The 20,459-nt window shown below is 49.4% G+C and overlaps 1 protein-coding gene and 1 pseudogene across 2 annotated transcripts; both read right to left on the minus strand.

The window, feature by feature from the left end:
* Nucleotides 1-111: 111 nt before the first annotated feature.
* On the minus strand, nucleotides 112-17,023 carry LOC120654622 (cycloartenol synthase-like). Of its 2 annotated transcripts, XR_005667126.1 has the most exons (16): nucleotides 16,430-17,023; nucleotides 16,173-16,353; nucleotides 12,594-12,760; nucleotides 11,446-11,634; nucleotides 3,225-3,338; nucleotides 2,952-3,074; nucleotides 2,748-2,870; nucleotides 2,476-2,574; nucleotides 2,113-2,169; nucleotides 1,866-1,912; nucleotides 1,647-1,790; nucleotides 1,378-1,555; nucleotides 1,046-1,121; nucleotides 888-968; nucleotides 709-792; nucleotides 112-333 (listed from the first exon to the last, which is right to left on the minus strand). XR_005667126.1 is itself a non-coding variant. In XM_039932200.1 (15 exons), exons 2-15 carry the CDS (start codon nucleotides 16,234-16,236, stop codon nucleotides 217-219), a joined length of 1,587 nt encoding a protein of 528 aa, XP_039788134.1. In that variant the 5' UTR covers nucleotides 16,237-16,353; nucleotides 16,430-17,012; the 3' UTR covers nucleotides 112-216. The 2 variants fall into 2 exon arrangements, 1 of the variants encoding a protein (XP_039788134.1); XM_039932200.1 differs by lacking the exon at nucleotides 1,046-1,121 and having other exon boundaries at nucleotides 16,430-17,012.
* Nucleotides 17,024-17,217: 194 nt separating this feature from the next.
* Nucleotides 17,218-19,258, minus strand: LOC120654623 (annotated as a pseudogene).
* Nucleotides 19,259-20,459: the final 1,201 nt, after the last annotated feature.

Genomic DNA, 20,459 nt, shown 5'->3' on the forward strand with positions numbered 1-20,459 from the left:
TGCCAAGCTGGAGATCGACCGACAGCCACGAGCAAAGATAGCCTCACTATTTAAGTTAGTTATCCTCCCCTTCCACTAGTAATGTGGAACTAAAGGTTTGCACCACTCCGCTTCCTCATGCCCATATGAGCCTTTGAGATTTTATTTGAAATAGCTGAAATATTATTAGACCAAGCCCACAAATTCCAACACAGCATAGAGCCATGGAGTGGAACACTACTGCTTGCCAGCGCCCAGGACTTGGCACCGGTACTCTCCCAGAGCCCAAATTGAGATGTTCCTCCACTGGGAGTAACTGATCATGCAGTTCTTGTTGAAGACTCCAATGATTTCCTGTGTTATGTGGAGCAAAAAGTTATACAACGTCTAAGAAGTGAAGTAATCAGTTATGGGTTTAAAAGAAAAACTGAGATCCACGCAAACATGGGTTTATCCTGGTCCGTAAACAAAATTTGAGATACCTAAAACAATCTGATGTTTACATATCCAAAAAAAGAGGAGATTATTACGAGCCTCCAATCAGTACACCAGCAACATATATATATATATATATATATATATATATATATATATATATATATATATATATATATATATATATATATAATATTCCGACCATTTTGCTTCTCGAGCAAAGTTTCATAGTGATGACATATGAGATGGAACAATGCATCAGTGTTAGTATTTTGTAGATCGGTTGTTACTTACTTGCTGAGGAAATTCTCCATCCTCTGATTGCAAGTTGATCAAAACCTTTGCTGCTCGGTGTAGAGGTGTTGGATCTCTCTCAGCCTGTATATATATATGGACGAGATTTGAGTACCATTCGGAATGTGCAAATTGTATCAGAGTATCAAAAGCCACAAGCTAAACAAAACAATGCAGACCTGTCCTGCACCAATCAGTGACAGCATGGCCCAACCAGTGTTCACTGCATGAGCTCGCTTGCCTTTGAGATTGGTGTAAACCTGAATGAGTGCAAGTTAAAACATGTTTAGTGCAAAGGTCTTTCCAATTTCTAAGAAGGCAAGAAGTATCACTGTACCCCATTGTTTTTTACTCACTACCGAGTTAAGCATTCCAAGAAGGCAAGAATTACCAAGTGCCACTTGTGCCGCAATCTTCAGATAAATAATGTGCAAATATTAGACAGGTTTTTCCTGGGTTAGTGTCCAATGATGATTAATTACATAATTTTGGTACATTGAATCCAAGACCAGGTCACACCAAAATCTTTAGTATAGCACACAGATGATGAAATTTGGAATAGATATACATAATGCGGCAAGCAGAATTGCAAGTATATCCAGGATACTGGTAATGGCTAACAGGTTAAGTGCTGTTATATTCTAAAGAAACTGATAGAATTGAATTTACCTGGTCTTGAGACGACAAATAGATTTCTCCCCAACCACCAGAAGGAAGTTCTTTTGATAACAGAAATTCGCATGCCTTTCTGATTACAGGACAGTTCTCGAATGTCCTACCAGCAGCAACTAATCCCTTCACACCAAACCAAGTGCCGTAGGTGAAACAGACAGCCCAAGAGCCATACCTGTTGGGAAACGTTGAATCAAATAGAGAACAATGTAGAGCTATTCGGAGGCACCTTATAGAATAACATACAGTTTCTGATAAATACTGACCATGAGCCGTCGCTTTTCTGAATTCTCTCAATGAAACTAGCAGCTTTGCTGATACAGTTGTCAACCTCTTTCCTGCGGTGCCCAGGGTAGAGCTTTCTGAACGATGTCAGGGCCTGAATCGCTGCTGATGTACATTCAACATACCTGCCAAAGGAGTATTATTTTTTCCAGTTTGTTTTAAACATAAAAATCAGCACAAGAAAGGTTATTGCATATTACGGGTAATCAATCACAATGTCGCCAAAGGTCTCAGCAGGATTAATAAGCTGAATAATTTAAGAAAGAATGTCAAGTTTCGAAACGAAATATCTATTAACCTGTATTTTATTCATTTCCAAACGAAAATAACTAAGAAATTTACTAGTGTCCTGATTAACTTGGCATTTGGCATTATATGGTTCCAGTTACTTGGTTAGCTTCCCATTTCAGATGAGAGCACGGCAACCCAAAATGGTTAGGCACCTACCTCCAGCCAGGCATAAGACCTTGTGAGTTCATATGACGCAAAACCACCATTATCATTCTGTCAAGGTTAATACAAACTTATGAGACATGGTCCCTCCAACAGAAACATGCATGTGATTAATGCAAATCACAGATACATAAAAAAAATGGAATCAAAGAGAAACTGCTGAAAACAAATGTTTGATTTCAGTGTTCAATATAATATAATATTTAAACAAGATACAAGGGGGTTGCTTCCCTTTCAAGGAGTCTTGTTTTCCATAAAATAAACAATTTTATCAATTTAACATTGACTATTTCATCAAAAACTGATTCAACAGCAACAATTGAGAGTAATGAGAGTAAAAAAAACAAAGGTACTTACCATATAAGACATCAGACAGCTGACAGCATCATAAAATCTTTTAGCTTCCAGCGACTCGCCAACAATTGCAGGAGATATCTTTGATAACAATAATGAGGCCTGGAGTAAGGAAAACAAAACGTTAGATACTTGAGTCATATAATTATGACAAGATGCTTAGCACTATACTCTCAACAATGCTGGAACATAAATGACAAGGAACAAAACCAAGCCTCATCACAGGTGAGAGCTAAAAGTATTTCCTTATTGGGGTTGCTGATGATCTAACTCACCTTCAGTGCCTCTGCAGTGCAATCTGATATAGGCCAACCATGATCAGCAGTAGAGAATGGCCATGCACCTTTAGATGTGTGGCGGTACCAGTCATCCAGATTTCCAGGGCAGTCATCATGAACCTTTCATAGTAAATAGCCTTAACAGTACTGTAAATGGATCTAATTTTGAACCATATGAATGAAAAAGCATGTAGAATGTACCTGTGAATTCTTAATGTAGTCGTGTGCTAGTTTAAGGGTGGGACCAAACTCTTCAATAAGGTTGGTAGCCACAATAGCTTGAACTGTGAAAGCTGTATCCCAAAGCTGGCTGCCATTATAACCCTACAGTGCAAAGTATTGACTGGATTGAAGATGCCAATCCCATTAAGAGACGGTAACGTGTTTATGCTGACAAGTTTTCTGTTGCGGTAGCAGCCTAATGGAAAGTTAATTAGGTAAAAGGAAATGGGCCACAAAACAAACAATAATCACCTGCAGTTTCATGCCATCTTCAGCAAGCCACAAGTAATCATAGACTCGCGGAATGTGGTGCTTGAATGCCTCTGAGTTTGGATCTTCAATCCAGCAAGCAAGCATATTTAATACCTGCATAGGATTTCTTGCAACGATCAGTTGAACAACATCAAGAAATAATCAAGAAATGTTATACTAATCCAACAATCAAGGTATACACTTCTGATAAACATTTCATAACCTACGAGCACATCATCAAATTTGCAGAAGTGAATTAAGTCAACAGAAGTGGCACGCAGAGTTAGAAATACACTATGCTCATGGCTGAGGAATCCAACTCATACATCAAGGCACTAACAGAAGGATTCTGAGTTTGTTAACATTACAAAAATGTTGGAGATGAAAGAGAAAGAAAAGAAAATCCACAATATGAAATTAATAATCATTCAAGTAGTATCTTGTTTGGCATAATCCTATGCTGTTGCTAAGGACTTTTGATTGCATGTACTGGATACTGTTAGCAACATCACAAGTACTTGGCATAGAATACATGTTTCACCAAATATACATGCTATAGCTCACAAGATTTAATCATAGTGCGCTCTATGGCAAAACTTAACAGAAAGCTGCAGTCGGAATAATTTTAGTTCTCATAGACGGTTCAGGTGAAAGTAATGTGGGGAACATGGTATGGGAAGGCTTCATCACTGCAATGCAAGTAAAAGCTGAAAGTTAAAGGAAGAACTGAATGTTAGCAGCTCAATTTTCACTCTCATTGAGCTGAGAGGATGACACTCAAGTTGGGAAAGTTTTCTGGGTTTTTCTTCATTCACACTCACAATGCCATGCCATCCCAAGGGGGGGGGGCTGGGGATACATTTATACAAGGGGCTGCAGGGCAGCCAAGCTAGATGCTAAGGACACTAGTCCAAGATGCTAACTGCTAGTCCTAACTGTTGTCCTAGATGCTGTCCTAGATGCCAACTGAAAGGTAGTCAAGATGCTGTCCTTGCTGTCCTCTAGGGGCAGCAAAGCACAACGTGCTGCAGCAAGAGCATCTCCTCTTGTGCAGCCCCACAAAGACCAAGTACACAGACTTATCCATCATTCTCCCCCTAAGTCTTGTGCGTCGTCTTGTGGGAAGATTGAACCATCCCGGTCCTGGAGCAGAGCTCAAGGAACTTGATCCTCCCAAGGGGCTTGGTGAGCAGGTCCGCAAGCTGATCCTTGGTGTTGATGTAGCTCGCCTTGATGCTTCCTTCCTCCAAGCAGCCTCGGATGAAGTGATACCTCACCCGTATGTGCTTGCTCCGTTCGTGGAAAACGGGGTTCTTCGCCAAGGCCAGAGCGGACTTGCTGTCCACCCTGAGCTCCACTGCTCCAGTGTCTCTGCCGAGTAGATCACCAAGCAGTCGAGCGAGCCAGAGCGCCTGAGTCGACGCGGTGGAGGCCGCTATGTACTCGGCCTCGCAGCTGGACAAGGCCACCACCTGCTGCTTGACCGACTGCCAGCTAACGAGGCACTTGCCGAGGAAGAAGAGGATCCCGCTCGTGCTCTTGCTGGTGTCGATGTCGCCGGCGTGGTCGCTGTCACTGTACCCGACGAAGTGTGCCGCTCCAGGGCACCTCGGGTAGTGGAGACCGTGGTCGAGAGTCCCCGCAACATAGCGGATGATCCTCTTCACGGCCTGCTGGTGCTCCGTCGTCGGTCGCTGCATGAACCGACTGACGTAGCCGACGGAGAACGCCAAGTCCGGCCGTGTGTGGGCGAGGTAGCGGAGGCTCCCCACAAGACGCCGGTACTGAGTAGCGTCTACCTCCTCCGCCGTGCTGTCACGGCTCAGCTTCAGCCTCTCCTCCATCGGAGTGAGAGCTGGGTTGCAGTCGGTGAGCCCAGCGAGCTCGACGACGCGCTTGGCGTAGGCGGTCTGTCGAAGTGTGATCCCGGAGTCGTCCTGGTGCACCTCGATCCCCAGGTACAAGGAGAGAGGCCCCAGGTCGCTCATCTGGAAGGTGGCCTTCATCTCCTCCTTGAACGCCGCCACCTCCGCATCCTTGGTGCCGGTGATCACCAAGTCGTCGACGTAGACACCCACCAGCAGGGCATTGCCTCCTTTGCCCCGCCGGTAGATGGCCGCCTCGTGCGGGCTTTGCTCGAAGCCCATCCCCTTGAGCGTGGAGTCCAGCTTGGCGTTCCATGCCCTCGGGGCCTGCCGCAAGCCATAGAGGGCCTTGCGCAGACGTAGCACCTTACCCTCCTTGCCGGGGATCGCAAACCCCGGCGGCTGGTGCACGTAGACCTCCTCCTTCAAGTCGCCATTGAGAAACGCCGACTTGACGTCCATGTGATGGACACGCCAGCCCTCCTGGGCAGCTAGCGCAAGGAGGAGTCGCACGGACTCCATCCGTGCCACGGGAGCGAAGGCATCGTCGAAGTCGACTCCCTCCTGCTGCACGAAACCTCGTGCCACCAGGCGAGCCTTGTGCTTGACGACGGTGCTGGCCTCATCCCTCTTCAGCTTGAACACCCACTTAAGGGTGATCGCGCGGTGACCGCGAGGGAGGTCAGCAAACTCCCAAGTGCGGTTCTTCTCAACCGCATCCATCTCCGACTGCATCGCGGCACGCCATGCCGCGTGTCCCTCGGCCTCTGCAAAAGACCGAGGCTCGCCGTCGTCGCACGCGAGGTGCAACTGCGCCTCCAGGTCGTGAGGCACCAGTCCCGGCACCGGCTGATCACCGAGAAGGTCCTCCATCGTACGGTACCGCAGTGGCTCACCGTCGTGGTACGCGTCGATGCGCTCCTCGTCGTGAGAGAGCGGAGTAGCGAACTCCACCGGGCTGTGAGACGGTACAACAAGAACTGAATGTTAGCAGCTCAATTTTCACTCTCATTGAGCTGAGAGGATGACACTCAAGTTGGGAAAGTTTTCTGGGTTTTTCTTCATTCACACTCACAATGCCATGCCATCCCAAGGGGGGCTGGGGATACATTTATACAAGGGGCTGCAGGGCAGCCAAGCTAGATGCTAAGGACACTAGTCCAAGATGCTAACTGCTAGTCCTAACTGCTGTCCTAGATGCTGTCCTAGATGCCAACTGAAAGGTAGTCAAGATGCTGTCCTTGCTGTCCTCTAGGGGCAGCAAAGCACAACGTGCTGCAGCAAGAGCATCTCCTCTTGTGCAGCCCCACAAAGACCAAGTACACAGACTTATCCATCACTGAAATCACAAGTGCCTCAGTTTTTTTTTCTAATTGGAGAGCAAAAAAATCTATACTAAAGTTGCCAGCACATGCCTTGTGATGCAACAAAGTTCTTTTGATGCTTCCAGTAGAATAGGACAAAAGAAGACTCCACTTTGTTAGAGTATATTAGTCAACTCCGGATATGGTTAGTTTAGAATTGATTGTAATCCCAGAATAACCTTATTTCTAGGAGAGGCTACTTACCCTCCAAGCCATGTACTTCTATATATACCGCCCAAGGGGCTCAATGCAATATATCGACCACATTATACGCATCCTACCTTTTCTACATGGTATCACGAGACTAGATTCTAACCATAGGCCTCCGGCTTCCGCTGCCCTCGCGCCGCCCCCGGGGAGATCAATCAGATCGATCTCCGCCGGCGGCTGCGCCCTCGTAGGATCAGCGCGCGGATCCCTCTGATCCGCCGCTCCGTCGCGTCGTCAAGCACAACAGAAGGACCTACCTCCCGTGGTGATGCGATCTCGTCGGCTCCCTCATCGCCCCTTCCTCGCCGACTCCCCCTGTGCGCGCGGCCCCGTGCTAGCCCTCTCTCCTCCTGCGCCGTCGCTGCCCTTTGCACGACCGCGCGGCTGCGGAGGAGGCACGAGGTGCGCCAGACCGCTGCGCCATCGGAGCCGCGAGATCGGGCCGGGTTACCGCGCTGCCGGTCGATTCCGGCGCCGCCCGTCGAGATCCGCCGTCGCCGGCGGGCCGCGCCATCGTGGGGGCTCATCTCGGCATCCCGAGCACCTCGCCGCCGGGCACCTCCCGACCCCCGCGCGGGCCCCGACCGCTCCCCACATCGGCGGAGGCCGCGCCGGAATCAAAGGAGGCAGCGCCGGCGGCCCACTCCCTCGTTTGCCCGATCTCCTTTTCTTTTCTGCCCACGGTGACCAGGTGACCACGGGGGAAGGGATAAGGGAGGGGAAGGGGCACCGCTAGGGGTACCCCGAGAATGTACCCAAGGTTCATCTGTTGCTGCTGTTTTTTCCCAATCAAAGATTGGGTTTGCGTCGCCCCACCGGTCTTCGTCGACATCCCCGAAGGACGAGGTTGTTGTTGCGCCCTTCCAGGCTGCAGCAATGACGTTCGTGATCAAGCCATCCTACCGGTGTCGTCGCCTTTTTAGGCGGTGGCGCCACTCGCCGCCGGTTTTCGTCAAGCAGGCACTCGATCCGCCTCCGCGCCTCCAGCTCTTGCGCGGACATCGCCACCGATGTTCCTGAAGGAAGACGACGTCGCCACCCCTGATCTGAGCGCGACACTTGCTGCAACCTGCGCCGTCGCCACCCTTGTCCTGAGCGTGACCCAAGTCGCAAACCGCGCCGTCTACCATCGTCATCTGCCGCACCGTCCTGCTGCTGTCTTCGGCAAGAAGCTGCTGAGTTTGTGTACTCGAGCACCTCGACGACGCTTCGACCCGCGCCCTCCACGGCTTCGACCACGGCCACCTCGACTTCGACTACTACGGCACTAAAGAGCTATCATCTGCATGAGTCTCCAGTCAAAGCTTTCGCACCGGCGTTCCAACTGCAGGGGGGATACGTCTCCATTGTTCTCCAGTCTGACCGTTCGTGTTGCTACCGCTACGACTGCGGGGGGGGGGGGGGGGGGGGGGGGGTTGTTAGAGTATATTAGGCAACTCCGAATATGGTTAGTTTAGGATTGATTGTAATCCCAAGATAACATTCTTTACCTCTGGGAGAGGCTACTTGTCCTCCAAGCCATGTACAGGCCCGTCGATGAGGGTGTGCGAGGTGGGCACTTGCACAGGGCCCCCAAATAGGTGGGCCCCCCAAGTCTAGGTATAAGCATAGGTCTGTTCATTAGGTATAAGCATAGGTATTTTAAAGATCGGCTGTCCAACTGATTGGTGCTTTGTGTTAGAGTATATTTGGTAGTTGTAGATATACGTATCGTAGACTGTCATATATATCCCGGAGAGCCTTACCCCCCAAGTCATGTATTCTTATATATACCGGCCGAGGCCTCAAAGCAATATAATCCATCCATTACACCAATTCTATTATTTTACATGGTACCACGAGTTTGGGCTCTAACCCTAGGCCTCAAACCCTAGTTTTCCGCTGCTCCGGCCGCCGGCGCCCCTTCTTTCCCCACCGCCGGCGCTCCTGACCATCACGACGCGCATCCAGCGCGCCCCCGCAACGATCTGCTAGCATCCCCCTGGGAGATGTCGATCTCCGCCGGGGGGCGCTCCCTCGATCTGTTGTTGTTCTAGGTGTCGCGGCAGATCGATCTGATCCGCCGCCTCGTCGTCAAGCAGCAACAAATCATGAGGAACTCACCGAGTGTCGCCGTCCCTCCTCCGTCCACCATCGCCGCCAGCAGGCCGACTCTGCCGCTCCTGCCTCCTACGACGGGATCCACCCCGGCGGATCTAGATCCGCATCGGGGCCTCCACCACCGGCGCACCCACTCCACGCCAGACATCTACCTCGCCGCCCCTGCTTCATCCTCGCCAGGTCTTTACCCGCCAGTGGTCGTGGCGTCGGCCGGCCGCGTTGTACGTCCCTCTGCGCGTCTCCTCCCTGGAGGGGATTTGCCACCAGCGGACCAGCTTCTTCCCAGGCGGGATTCGTTGCCGGCGGACTAGCTCCGCCGCTCGGGATCTCGACGGGTCCCCTTCGTCCGCGAGCTTCATCGCCACCCCTCCGCCTCCCACACCAGGGCGCCCCCCCTATTTTTTTCTCCCCCTCTGTCTCGCTTCCTCTGTCTCTGCGGCTGTTGACCATGGTGAGCAGAGAAGGAAGAGACAAGAGGGTGAGCCCTGCTACGTGCACCCAAGGATTTCCCCATGAGATGATGCTGTTGTATCTATTTTTTAGTTTTCTCCCGATTCGCCTATCGGGTTTGAGTCGCCCACTGCCCGTCGACCTCGTGCCTCTACTTCGACATTGGCGTCGACTTCACCGGCTTCTTCCTCGTCTACGACAGTGTGGCATGGCAAGATGGACGGCGCCCTAGGGGACGCCCGTCTGCACCGCCCACCTCGCCGCTTCTTCCGCACGTCGACCCTCGCCGGCTCGTCTTCGTCTTCACCGATCGGGACGCCTTCAGCGACTTCGTTCACCGTCGTCTCGCCTCGCGCATACTCGGCCTGATCAACCGACGTGCGTGATCCACTTCGCTCCCGTGACGTTCGTCCCCGTACTGCGCGCCTCTTCCCCAAGTATGGAGGGCTGCCGCTGCTTCGCCTCTTCGGGCAGTTGTGGCACCACTCGTGGTCTCCTTCGCCGTTGCATCCTCACCGCCGCCGACTACGTCCACGACCTCATCGTCAACTTGTCGCTGCGCGTCCTTCACATGGTCTTCGTCAGGCTGTTCGGGTTCTTCGCCATCCTCTTCGAGCTCCGTCGCCGTGTCATTTGGTTCATCAGGCCTTGTGCCAGATTTTCCGGGATCACCTCTTCGCTTCGTCTAGCACAACCACATCGCCAGCGTCACCATCTCGTCCCTGCCTACTTCGTCTACTCCAGCAACAGGCAACAGCAGGCGTTGGCATCTTCTACCTTGCCTTCTTCTGCGCCTGCGACCGCCATGGAGGCCTTCTCTGCTGGTCCCCCCAGCGACGGCGTCTGGTTGTGCATCCTCCCTTGCACGTCCGGTATTGGCGACACCGGTGCGTGCCCATCGTCCCCGACGCATTCCCGAGCCTGGCAAACCTGGGCATGTGTCGCCCGATGGCCTGACTGCATCGACTTCGGCGTCGCTCCCTCTACGACTGCCTCGACGCATCGCCATCTTCGTCTCCGGCATCTTCTCCATTACGCCACCAACATGGCGCCTCATCGTGCGCCCGCGGCTTCATGTGCGGCTACCTCGTCTTCGACAACCTCAACAGCTCTACGTCGACCTCGTCTACTCTACGCACGGCATCTTCGACCATGGCTCCTCGCCCTCCAGCTTGGCTACCTCGATATCAGCACAAAGGGCTACCATCCGCATGAGTTACTCGCCGGTTTTCTCTCCAGTCGCAGCATCCGCACCACACCGACGTTATGACTGCGATGGGATGTTAATTCGTTGGCTCCTGCTTTCGGCTTCTTCTCCAGTCTCACCGTCTGCGGTGCTCCCGCTGTGACTGCGGCAGAGTATATTTGGTAGTTGTAGATATACGTATCGAAGACTACCATATGTATCCCGAGGAGCCCTTGCCCCCCAAGTCATGTATTCTTATATATACCGGCCGAGGCCTCAATGCAATATAATCCATCCATTACACAAATTCTATTATTCTACACTTTGGTTAAAATTGATTCATAATAGGTCAATAATAAAATACTCGAACCAAGGTTTAAGTAGTCACTTGTCGTTGCTCTTTTCAAAGATTAAAACTGAAAACATCTAAGATGTAGATTTAATTAGAGGTTGGATTAATTAATAATGGCTTAAATGTTTTATTTGTTTTATAATCCGATAATTATATCTGCCCCTAGTGGCTTAACTAGTGGTTAGATTAATCTGAAAGTTTTTAGGGGTGGGTGGAGGGGTCACCTGGGCGGGTAACACCATTAGTCACCCCTAAAAATGAGCCCTATTTTCAGAAGCAGGTGATGGCGTCACCCACCCTATTAAAAATACTTTTCTAAAGGTAGCTACAGTAGCCCCGCTCCCTTTATAGGAGCGGGTTACATTTTGACCGCCCTAGAAAAAAATATGACGTTCCTAATGTTTTTGCAGTAGTGAAAGTTTTTCTAAAATGTGTAAGAAGAGACAAAACACAAGCACCTGCTCAATCTTAATTAATAATATTAGACCAAATATCTTTTTTTAAAAAAAATTAGGGCCCCAATTTGCATTTTGCACTGGGCCCCAAATTTCTGGAGACGGCCCTGGCCATGTACTTCTATATATACCGCCCAAGGTGTTCAATGCAATACATCGACCACATTATACGCATCCTACCTTTTCTACACACTTTTTTTTTGTAAAGGCTCAACAAGCAATCATAGTCCTCAATTTACCTTGTTTACAGAAGCAATGCAAATGTACTGAGTGTTCTCATCTTCATAGTGAACGTGCTGCATGACAGTTTCCAGAGCTTTCTCTCTTAATTTGCTCCCAGGCCAATGCAACATAACTGGTTCGACAAATTTATGGAGTGTAGCCCATAAGACATCTTGAACGAATGGGTGTGGATAGTACAGATCTTCCTGCAGCACAAGGATATAAGAACTCTTCCAGACAGAACAATCAAGATCCTAAATGGACTTCTCAAAGGCAAAAGAAGATAAACATGAAAGTCCATATAAGCTCCCGTAAGTAAGCAACTTTTCAAATAGCACGTCACTTGCCAATTAATGATTGCTATGGACAAAAGGGACTTCAACACACATTTGTGTGAAACTGTGAAAGATAGATCCTAAACTTACTACAGATCTAGATCACTTAGCCCAACGGCGGTGATAAGTCGTTCTCCCTCGATTTGAAATTATAAGGCTTATTTTGTTTTGTTAAGCCTTTGACCAAAAATTACTCTAGTAATACATAACCTTTTGTGACAAAAAATTGATATCAGTAGATTTGTATTAAAAAAATTATGATTACGCTGTTGTACCAAAGAGATTAAATATTAGTAGAATAATATTGGCCAAAGCCTTGTCCGAATGAAATCGAATATGCCTTGTAAAAGAATGGAGGGAGTAATACATGCTCTCACCATTTACAAAAAACTGTCGAGATAGATTTTATTACTGAAAGTAAACAGAGGAACTAGGGAGTATTTACTCCAGCAAGCATTGCAGAAGAGTCTTCTAACTATGAGAATACATGGAAAGAAATTTCTTTTGAGAAAAAAAATCTATTTAAGCTTCTTGACAGCTTATATATTTAATACTGAGTTATGAGTATGAATCAGAGCCAGTCTGCCAGAGAGATTCCTGTTAGTATTATTTAGCACTAGCGTGGTTACCACGAGGTTTTGTCAGGGGCAAAACATACTCTCTTTTGGCAGTGGGATTTCTGAACAAGGAGTAAGGACAACCTTGGCCTCACAAGATCAACTTGGGGACTAGTAGATAACTTCACGGCACCTCATGCAATGAACTTGTGCCACAATGTGGCCCATATGTATCAATTTCTATAAGAAAGGTTAAGCATAAAGTTAACCAACCTTAGCACATTGATTGCGGGCCTTGTCCCAATCAATCTTGCTGTAAGGGTCTTTGAAGAGTTCCTTTCTTAATTCCAACACAAGTGGCGTGATTCTGCCGACAAACCTCTTCCCGTAAATGTAACACATTGGCAAATACACCATTCGGCAATGACACCACATCCTCCCTGCAAGACATTGTAACCCGTAGTAGAGAATCAGCAAGAGACAACATAACAACCAAAAATAGACTACTGTTCAGAATGCGGCACTGCAAAGTAATTCGATTGTTGACCTATTAAAAATGAAAAAAAGATCGATATAGAAAATGAAAAGAATTATGATATAAGATTGTTGGTGATTGTAATATTCAATTCGGGTCAAATATTTTTTGTGAAATCTTTCAACGCATACTGTGTAGTGTATTTTGGATCGAAATACCCCAGGACTACAGCAAGTAGTATCAACTACCTCTGAGTGATAAAACACTGGAGTTATGTACATCTATAAAAAGAAAGCAGACCTGGATGAAATGGCAGGATATATGGTAGGAGCCATACTTCTGGTGGCATTGGGTTGTTACCAGACCACTAGCAAGGTGGCCCGCGCAAATAGCGCGGGTATCTAGCTTTTCTACTAACCTTTTATTTTTTTTTAAAGTTGAAAAAAAATAAATTTTGTTTTGTTGTTTGAGACCAAATAAATTCTTAGACCATCGAAGTTATATCAAGGTAAATCAAGGCTAGGATAACTCATAGAATAATCAAGGTCATTAAATCATCATAAAATTCAGTGATATTTATTCCTTTATTTTTTCAATTAAAGTGATAGTTTCCCTAAATTCTCTTATTATTTAAAACTTATTCGTATTTATTTGTTGTAGTCAACGAAGGTCTCATCGGAACATCTATTTTTATCAACTATTTATAGTCTTTCTAATTCCAAGATCTAATCAACCTAAACATTTTTCCATAGATCAATTGATTAGTTCACATAGATCGAAGTATTTATAAGCATTTTCAAAAAGAATATATTAGGATTATAATTTTTTCTCATTACTAAACCATCATTCATTTAATGTAATGTCTTACGCAATGCCTATCTAAATAGCATAATACAGACTCGCAACCCTCATGCGCAAAGCTTCTCCCATCCATATTCTCTTCCTACCCTTTCTACTATAGCTCACCCAGATCCCATCGCTTCAAGCCCCTTCCTCTTCTCTTCCGACGTCTCGCCGGTGGAGAAGAGGGAGGTGGGCTGGTCCCTTTCTCCTAGTGTATATGTTGATCTGTTGTATTCGGACAGGCGTTCTGTTGCCGTGTGCCACCGCTCCCCTATAGTTGTGGTCATTTCCGGTGCCAATGGTGTCCTCATCGTCTTCTCCATTGTGATGGCTGCAGGACAGAACCAAATAAAAGTTCCTTCCCTCCTTCTTCCTTTTACTCTGCCCGGCCGCATCTCCTCACCGTTCTCTATTTTCTCAGTCCCGTATGGTTCTGCTCCGCCAGTACCTCCTCCTTCCTCTTCTCTCCTTTCTCTTGCTTCCAGGTTTCTACTTGAATATGCTTGTTTTAATTTTTATTTTGGTCAGTCGTCACTGTAGATCTGCTTGCTCGTGTTATGGATTTGCTTATGTTCTTCGCGGGAATGAATTTATGCAGTCTTTGCTTGCTAATTTTTGTTATGATTCCGGTTTGCTTCATCTCTTTCCCTGCAGCTTTTTTTTTTATTGAAGCAACTTTGAGCCTTTTTCTCTCCAGGTTCTCTTAGATCTCAACCGTTGTGTTGGAAGCCTTCCCCTAGATTTAAGGACTCTGCTTTTCTTCTAGCTGACGCCGTTTTCATCTGCATCCTTGGGTCGGAGGTGTTGGTCTTCATCAATGGGATCTTCTTCCTCTTCAAGCCTCCTGGCAAGCTTCACGACACTGGCCCAAGCATCATTATGAGCCCCTTTGGATGTCGGTTCCTCTGGTAGCCTTCAATGCGAGCTTCACGATAGTGATGACAGTGTTTTGTAGCTTATTTGTGGATTCATCCAGGTTTGCGATTCTGTGATGTGTGGAGGTGTTCATGTGTGTCTGGCCATTTGACCGGGTATGTAATTGGCTCCTCTTTGAGGTGCCTTAATATAAGACCGCGAATTCTATAATATATGTTATAGGTTTATTTTCTTAAAAAAGTAGCATAATACAGTCAATGCTCATCTTCATCAATTTTTTTCACTGTCAGATGAGGTTGCGACTGGACACATCTGGTGTCTACATGTTATGCTTCCCCAATAATCTAATTATACTTTGCAACAATGAAGTGTTGACTAATGTTTAATTTTTTATTAAATGCATATCAATACTTCATTGCAAATTTATCTATTTACTAATCATACTTGGCATAGACTCCTTGGTCATATCCTATTTTTCTTAATCATTTTAGTTTTGAAATTATCTATTTATTAATTGTATTTGATATTCACCCTTGAGTTTCCTTATTTTTCTAATTCCAAATTTATCTATTTATTAATCATACTCGGTATGGACTCTTTGGCCACATATCCTATTTTTTTTAATTTTAATTTCAAAAGTAGCTATTTATTAATTATATTTGGTATGGACTCTTAAATTAGTCTATACCGTTAGCTAATCATATTCAATATCTACTATTTTATCACGGGCTAATTTTTCTTTTCTTTTATTTCGAATTTAGGTATTCTAATCATATTCATCATGTACTCTTTGATCAAGTCCTAATTGTTATTTTTTAAAATCCAAATTTAGCTAGTTACCAAAGACTCTTAATTATTAATCAGATTTGATATGGACTCTATAAGTTAGTTTAGATCGTTAGATCTTCGTAAAATCCAAGAGCATACATTTTTCTCCTTTTTAGATTAATTCGAGAAATTTTAGACCCTCTCGGCGGACATGGTGACTTCTAACACTGAATCCGTTGTAGCCTTTTGCCTAGTCATTAGTCTTGACTTTGCGTTGACATGTATTAGCTTGTAAAAGAGAACCATAGGTAGCCAAATTCCATATCCATCTATTTACACAAATGCTATTGACATGTATTACATATGGTTTACACTAAAAAAAAGGTAGATTACACGTTGCTAGTAGAAGAATGAAGTTACGTAAATTAGAACCCACCTGAAGTCCGTATCTTTGCAATTTCTAAATTTCTAAATTGCTAATTTAGCATCTCATACCATAATAAGCTTCTCATACTAAACAATATGAGATACAAATTTACTTCTTTTAAAATTTCTAATTGTCTAGTCGTATTTGATATGGACTCTTTAAATAAGTCTAGATCAATCGTATTCGGTATGGACTCTATGAAATAGTTTAGACTTCTAACACTCAAATATGTATATAATAGATAGATGCCAAGGATTGTTGAGTGCACACAAACCCAACAGTTGGCTGGAGTGTTAAATGCATAAGTGCGTATACCCAGAATCATGCTGTCACTTGGTAAATTCTCACTGTCCCATCCCATTTATGTGTTTCGAGTAGTGCTTGAGTTCGGCCATCATCCATGAGTCCTCGACAAAGAAATGCAGATGCAATTTACAAGGAAAGAAAGAGACAAGCAAAGGACCTTTGGTGCTGAAGCCCCTCAGTTTACAAGTGGATGCCTGCTCCCGCCTCCAGGATGATAGCATTCGCGGCCCTCAGCCCTCGGCCCTCACCATGTTGTGCATGCTCAAACCATCAACTGGATCGGCCATGGATTTTGACAAGGAGCTCAATGGATTGAATCGGTAGAAAACAGCATTGGCCTTGATCGATCAGAAAACAGCATCAGCCATCATCTGTAGTGTCATGGAAATAGCTCAACGGGGGATCGATACTCACCGACGAAGGCATAGAAGACCAAGGATGTCGATGATGGCAGCGCACAGATCGACCTGGGAGACGCTTCATGGCCTTCTCCACCGAACCCGCACACGCGACGCATGTCAGCTCGATCACCGCCAAACACCGTCACATTCTCCCTCACCTCCGCCGCCTCCAGGTTGCACACGCTTCTTCCTCCTTCTCCTGTTTTGCCGGCGACCACAGCCGTCCTAGGGTACCGCAGCATGGATGGGTACCACGGCCCCCGCCTCCAAAGACAACAGCAGCGCTGGCGCCCAGATCCGCGCGCGGAGGAGGACGGGCGCCGGAGGATGGAGGAGGACGCACGCGCCGGCGGCCGGTCGGAGGTGAGAGAGGAGGACCTCGCCGGCCATGGATGCCATGGACCCGAGCCGGCCAGGGAGGAGGCGGATCCACGCCGCCGGCCACTGCGGGGAGGGCGAGATCCGGAGCGCGGGGGCGCCGGCGAGGGGGCGCCGCGAGGACGCGCGGCAGGGGCGCCCACCACTTGGTCCCGCCGGCGAGGGACCATGCCGCGGGCCGCGCCTGCTGGAGCACTGCCGCGCCGCCGCCCGGTCGCCACGCCTCCGAGCTCCGAGCCAGGCCGCCGCCTATTGCTCGCAGCTGTTGTCCACGGCGCAGGGGAGGGCCCGCGCCGCCGGAGCTCGGAGCTCGATCCGCCGTCGTCCGGCCCCGATCCGCTCGAGGGAAGAGCGGATTCGCGCCGGCGGAGCACCCGAGGCGAGGACGGCGGCGGCACTCGGATGTCGGGGTTTAGGGCCCCCGCGGTGGCGAAACAATCCCGGCAGGGCTGCGCGTCCCTCTGGCACGTGGAGCTTGGGCGACGGACGGAGGCGTGGCGGTGGCGGCCGGATCTGTGGCGGCGGTCGGCTCCGCGGCGCGATCTTCATTCTGCACTTGCATTGGCAAAAATTAGATTACTTTTAGCCACCACAGGATCGATAGATTTAGAAATGAATCCTTGCCTGATGATTATAGAGATACCGGTGGATCTCTTTCTGGTGTTCTGATGACAAGACAGTGTTTAGTGCTCCAGTCACATACAATGTTATGATCTGGGCGAAGGATAAAACACAATTAGTATATTTCATATAGACCAAGAAACAAGAACATATTTTTTCCTTACAATAATCTAAAATGAGATGTTTGCCTGTTTTCCTATTTTAGGAGGTAACTAAATTGGCAATCGCATTCAGTCTGAAATGAAATTGGTGCTCACATAGAAATAGAGGCACAGCAAGTGAGAAAGAAGAATAGATCAACTTGCTCCTAACCATTGGCAAGATTAAATGCATTTTATTTGTAGAAATGCATATCTGAGTGAAGTAAGAAAGTTCAAGGAAGTACCAAGCCTGGCATAAGGAACATAGGGCCACCATAGTCCCCAGGCCAGTGTCCATCATGTGCCTGGAGAGTAGAAAAACGGCTAATTGCCCTTTTCAAAGTAGTTGCTACGGCTTCCTCCGTAACATCTTCATTCTCATCCAGCTTGATTGCTGGAAGGTCCAGGTTAAGAGGATTTTCTTTAGCGAACTGCAGTATGTAAAAGAGAAGATATGTTTCAAATTTACAGGGAAGTGGAGCACTGAAACAGGGATTGCAGAAGAGAACATCTTTTTAAGCCTACAGAAAAACTGAGCACAGGCTGGATTAATTGACAAAGCAATGCTCCATGTTAACCCTTTCACACAGTACTAATATTTTCACGGAGACACTGAAAAAGGTTACTGCAGTAAAGAGACCAAGCAAAGCTGATACTGTAGTAGGTAACGTTTAACTGCAGTGTGTAAAAGAGAACAAATGTTACAAGTCTACAGTGAAGTGGAACAAAACAGACATTAGAAGAAAACATGTTTTCTATGTTTACAGGGAACACTGAACGCAGACTGAATTGCATAACTCAAAACCCTCGGCGCTCCATTTTTAGCCATTTTGCATGGTACAGGAATATTACCAAGGGTAGCGAAAGGCTACTGTAAGTAAAAGAAACAAATCCAAGCAAGGCGTAGCTGATAGAAGCGCCCTCATCAATACAACCATGTGATGCATGACAGTTTCCGACCACACCACGACACCGATCGCCCGCTCGACTGATTGGCCGATCGACCGGTGGAGACGACGACATGCACGCGGCCGCGGCATCCACAGACCACAGCCGGGGCGAGCGCAGAGGCGGCCGCATCGTCGCATCAGCGGGGGGAGGCGAGGCGCGTATCGCGGGCATTGCTGGCGGTTACGCACCTGGAGGCGCATGAGGAGGTCGGCGCTGTGCTTGAGGTCGTGCCTCCGCTCGACGAAGGCCCGGCGCGCGGCGTCGACGGCGGTGTCGGGCTCGGCGGCGGCGTCGAACTCCCAGACCTGGCGGCCGACGTGGCCGTTGTTCGTGCGCAGCCACTCAGCCAGGGGTCCCCGCGCCCCTCCGCGATCTTCAGCCGCCACATCTCCTCCTCCGCCTCCTCCCGCCGCAATGCAGCAGTGCCGGCGGCGAAAGGGGCGGCGCGAGATCCCGATCCGCGGCCCTCCTTCCTCGGCGTGGGCGTGTCGCGTACCGACGACGGCAAACCGTTCCGGCGATCACCGAAGATAGTAGAGAGACGGAGGAGGTGCAGGGGAGAGACAGGGACGAGGGTTTAGGGAGAAAACTTCTATTTGCTTAGTTCTTCTCAGTTAGACCGTTACAGGTTGGGCATTTATGCCAGTTCACTCGGCTGATCACGCACGCAGCACTTACACGGCCCACGGCCGATCACACACGCGACGCTTACACGGAGGCCCAACGAGTTCCCAGCCTCTAAGGCTATTTGCACTCGTTTCTAAATCCATCCTCTGAACAGAATATTTTATTCTGCTCATCCATACTCTCTACTCTGCATCCAGTTTTCGTGCACTCGTTCATACTCTATCTTATCCTCTATCTCAACTACCCATCAGGAGAACCCACGCGTCATAGACTCAATCTACCCCTCCCTCTCTCCCTTCTTCCCGTCGCTCCCTCCCCCATTCTCTCTCCCACCCCGACCGCCGCCTCCGCCTCCCAGAGCACCCCGGCCGCCCAGCACGCCGCCCCCGCCTCCAGCACGCGGCTTTCCCTCCCCACGCCGGCGCGCCGTCCTCCCTCCTCGCCCCTCCTCGTTCCACCTCCTCCTCCCTCGTGCTCCCGCGGAAGCCATGGCGCGGCGGGCGAGCTCCGCCGGCGCGTTCTCCTCCCTCCTCGCCCCTCCTCCCTCCTTCTGCCTCGCGGCCGGCGAGCGCCGCATCCTCTTCTCCCCTCCCTGCGCGGCCCCTGCTCCCTTCCCCTCCCCCAGATCCCGGCGGACGCGAGGTTCGCGGCGACGACAGCGGGCCGGAGCGCCCTTCCTCCCGGCCGCAGCGGGCCGAAGCGTGGCCGTCTGCGGCGGCGCGCGGTGGCGGCGCGCGTTTTCGGCTAGCGCGGGCCTCCCCTGCGCCGCGGCGGAGCTCCGAGCGGGCGCGCAGGCCGCGGTGGAGCTCCGTAGCGCACGCGCCGGCCGCGCCGGCATCTCCCTCTCAGCTCCGCCGCCGCCGTCGCCGCCGCCGCGGAGGCCGCGCCGCGCATGGGGCTAGGGGCCGCGCTCGTCACCGTCGGCGAGGGCCGTTTCTTCTCCAACCGGGGCCACGGCGGCCTACGTGCGGCACGACGGCGGATCTGGCGAGGACGGCGGCCGGCCACCCTCCACGGCGCTCGAGCTCGGATGGCCTCGTGACGGCGTCCCCACCCTCCTCCCTCATCCCTCCTTCCTCCCTCCGGCCGAGTGCGGGAGCTCCGGCGGTGCGGCTCGGGTCCATGGCGCCGGCGGTGCGCGCGCGGAGCACACGGCGGCGCATTTGCCTCGCTGCGGAGCACGCGCGGCCACCAGCACGCGTGGCCTCCTCTCGCCTGGGCGCGGCGGCGGAGCCAAGCGGCGGTGGCGATTGGGGACGGAAGCGGGATGAACAAATGGGACCCGCGCGGTGCTGGTAGCGGCTCGTCCGTACCGCGCTGTATTTG

The sequence above is a fragment of the Panicum virgatum genome, chromosome 1N, assembly GCF_016808335.1.
Source record: "Panicum virgatum strain AP13 chromosome 1N, P.virgatum_v5, whole genome shotgun sequence".
NCBI lineage: Eukaryota > Viridiplantae > Streptophyta > Magnoliopsida > Poales > Poaceae > Panicum > Panicum virgatum.

Bases quoted from the DNA above. Each gene is read 5' to 3' on its own strand.
- LOC120654622 (XM_039932200.1), bottom strand. From the start codon at position 16,236: ATGCTATCATCCTGGAGGCGGGAGCAGGCATCCACTTGTAAACTGAGG. The intron at 12,761-16,172 runs GTCCTTTGCTTG...AATGTCTTGCAG, and splicing joins GAGGGGCTTCAGCACCAAAG to GGAGGATGTGGTGTCATTGC. The intron at 1,556-1,646 runs GTCAGTATTTAT...GTTTCCCAACAG, and splicing joins CAGAAAAGCGACGGCTCATG to GTATGGCTCTTGGGCTGTCT.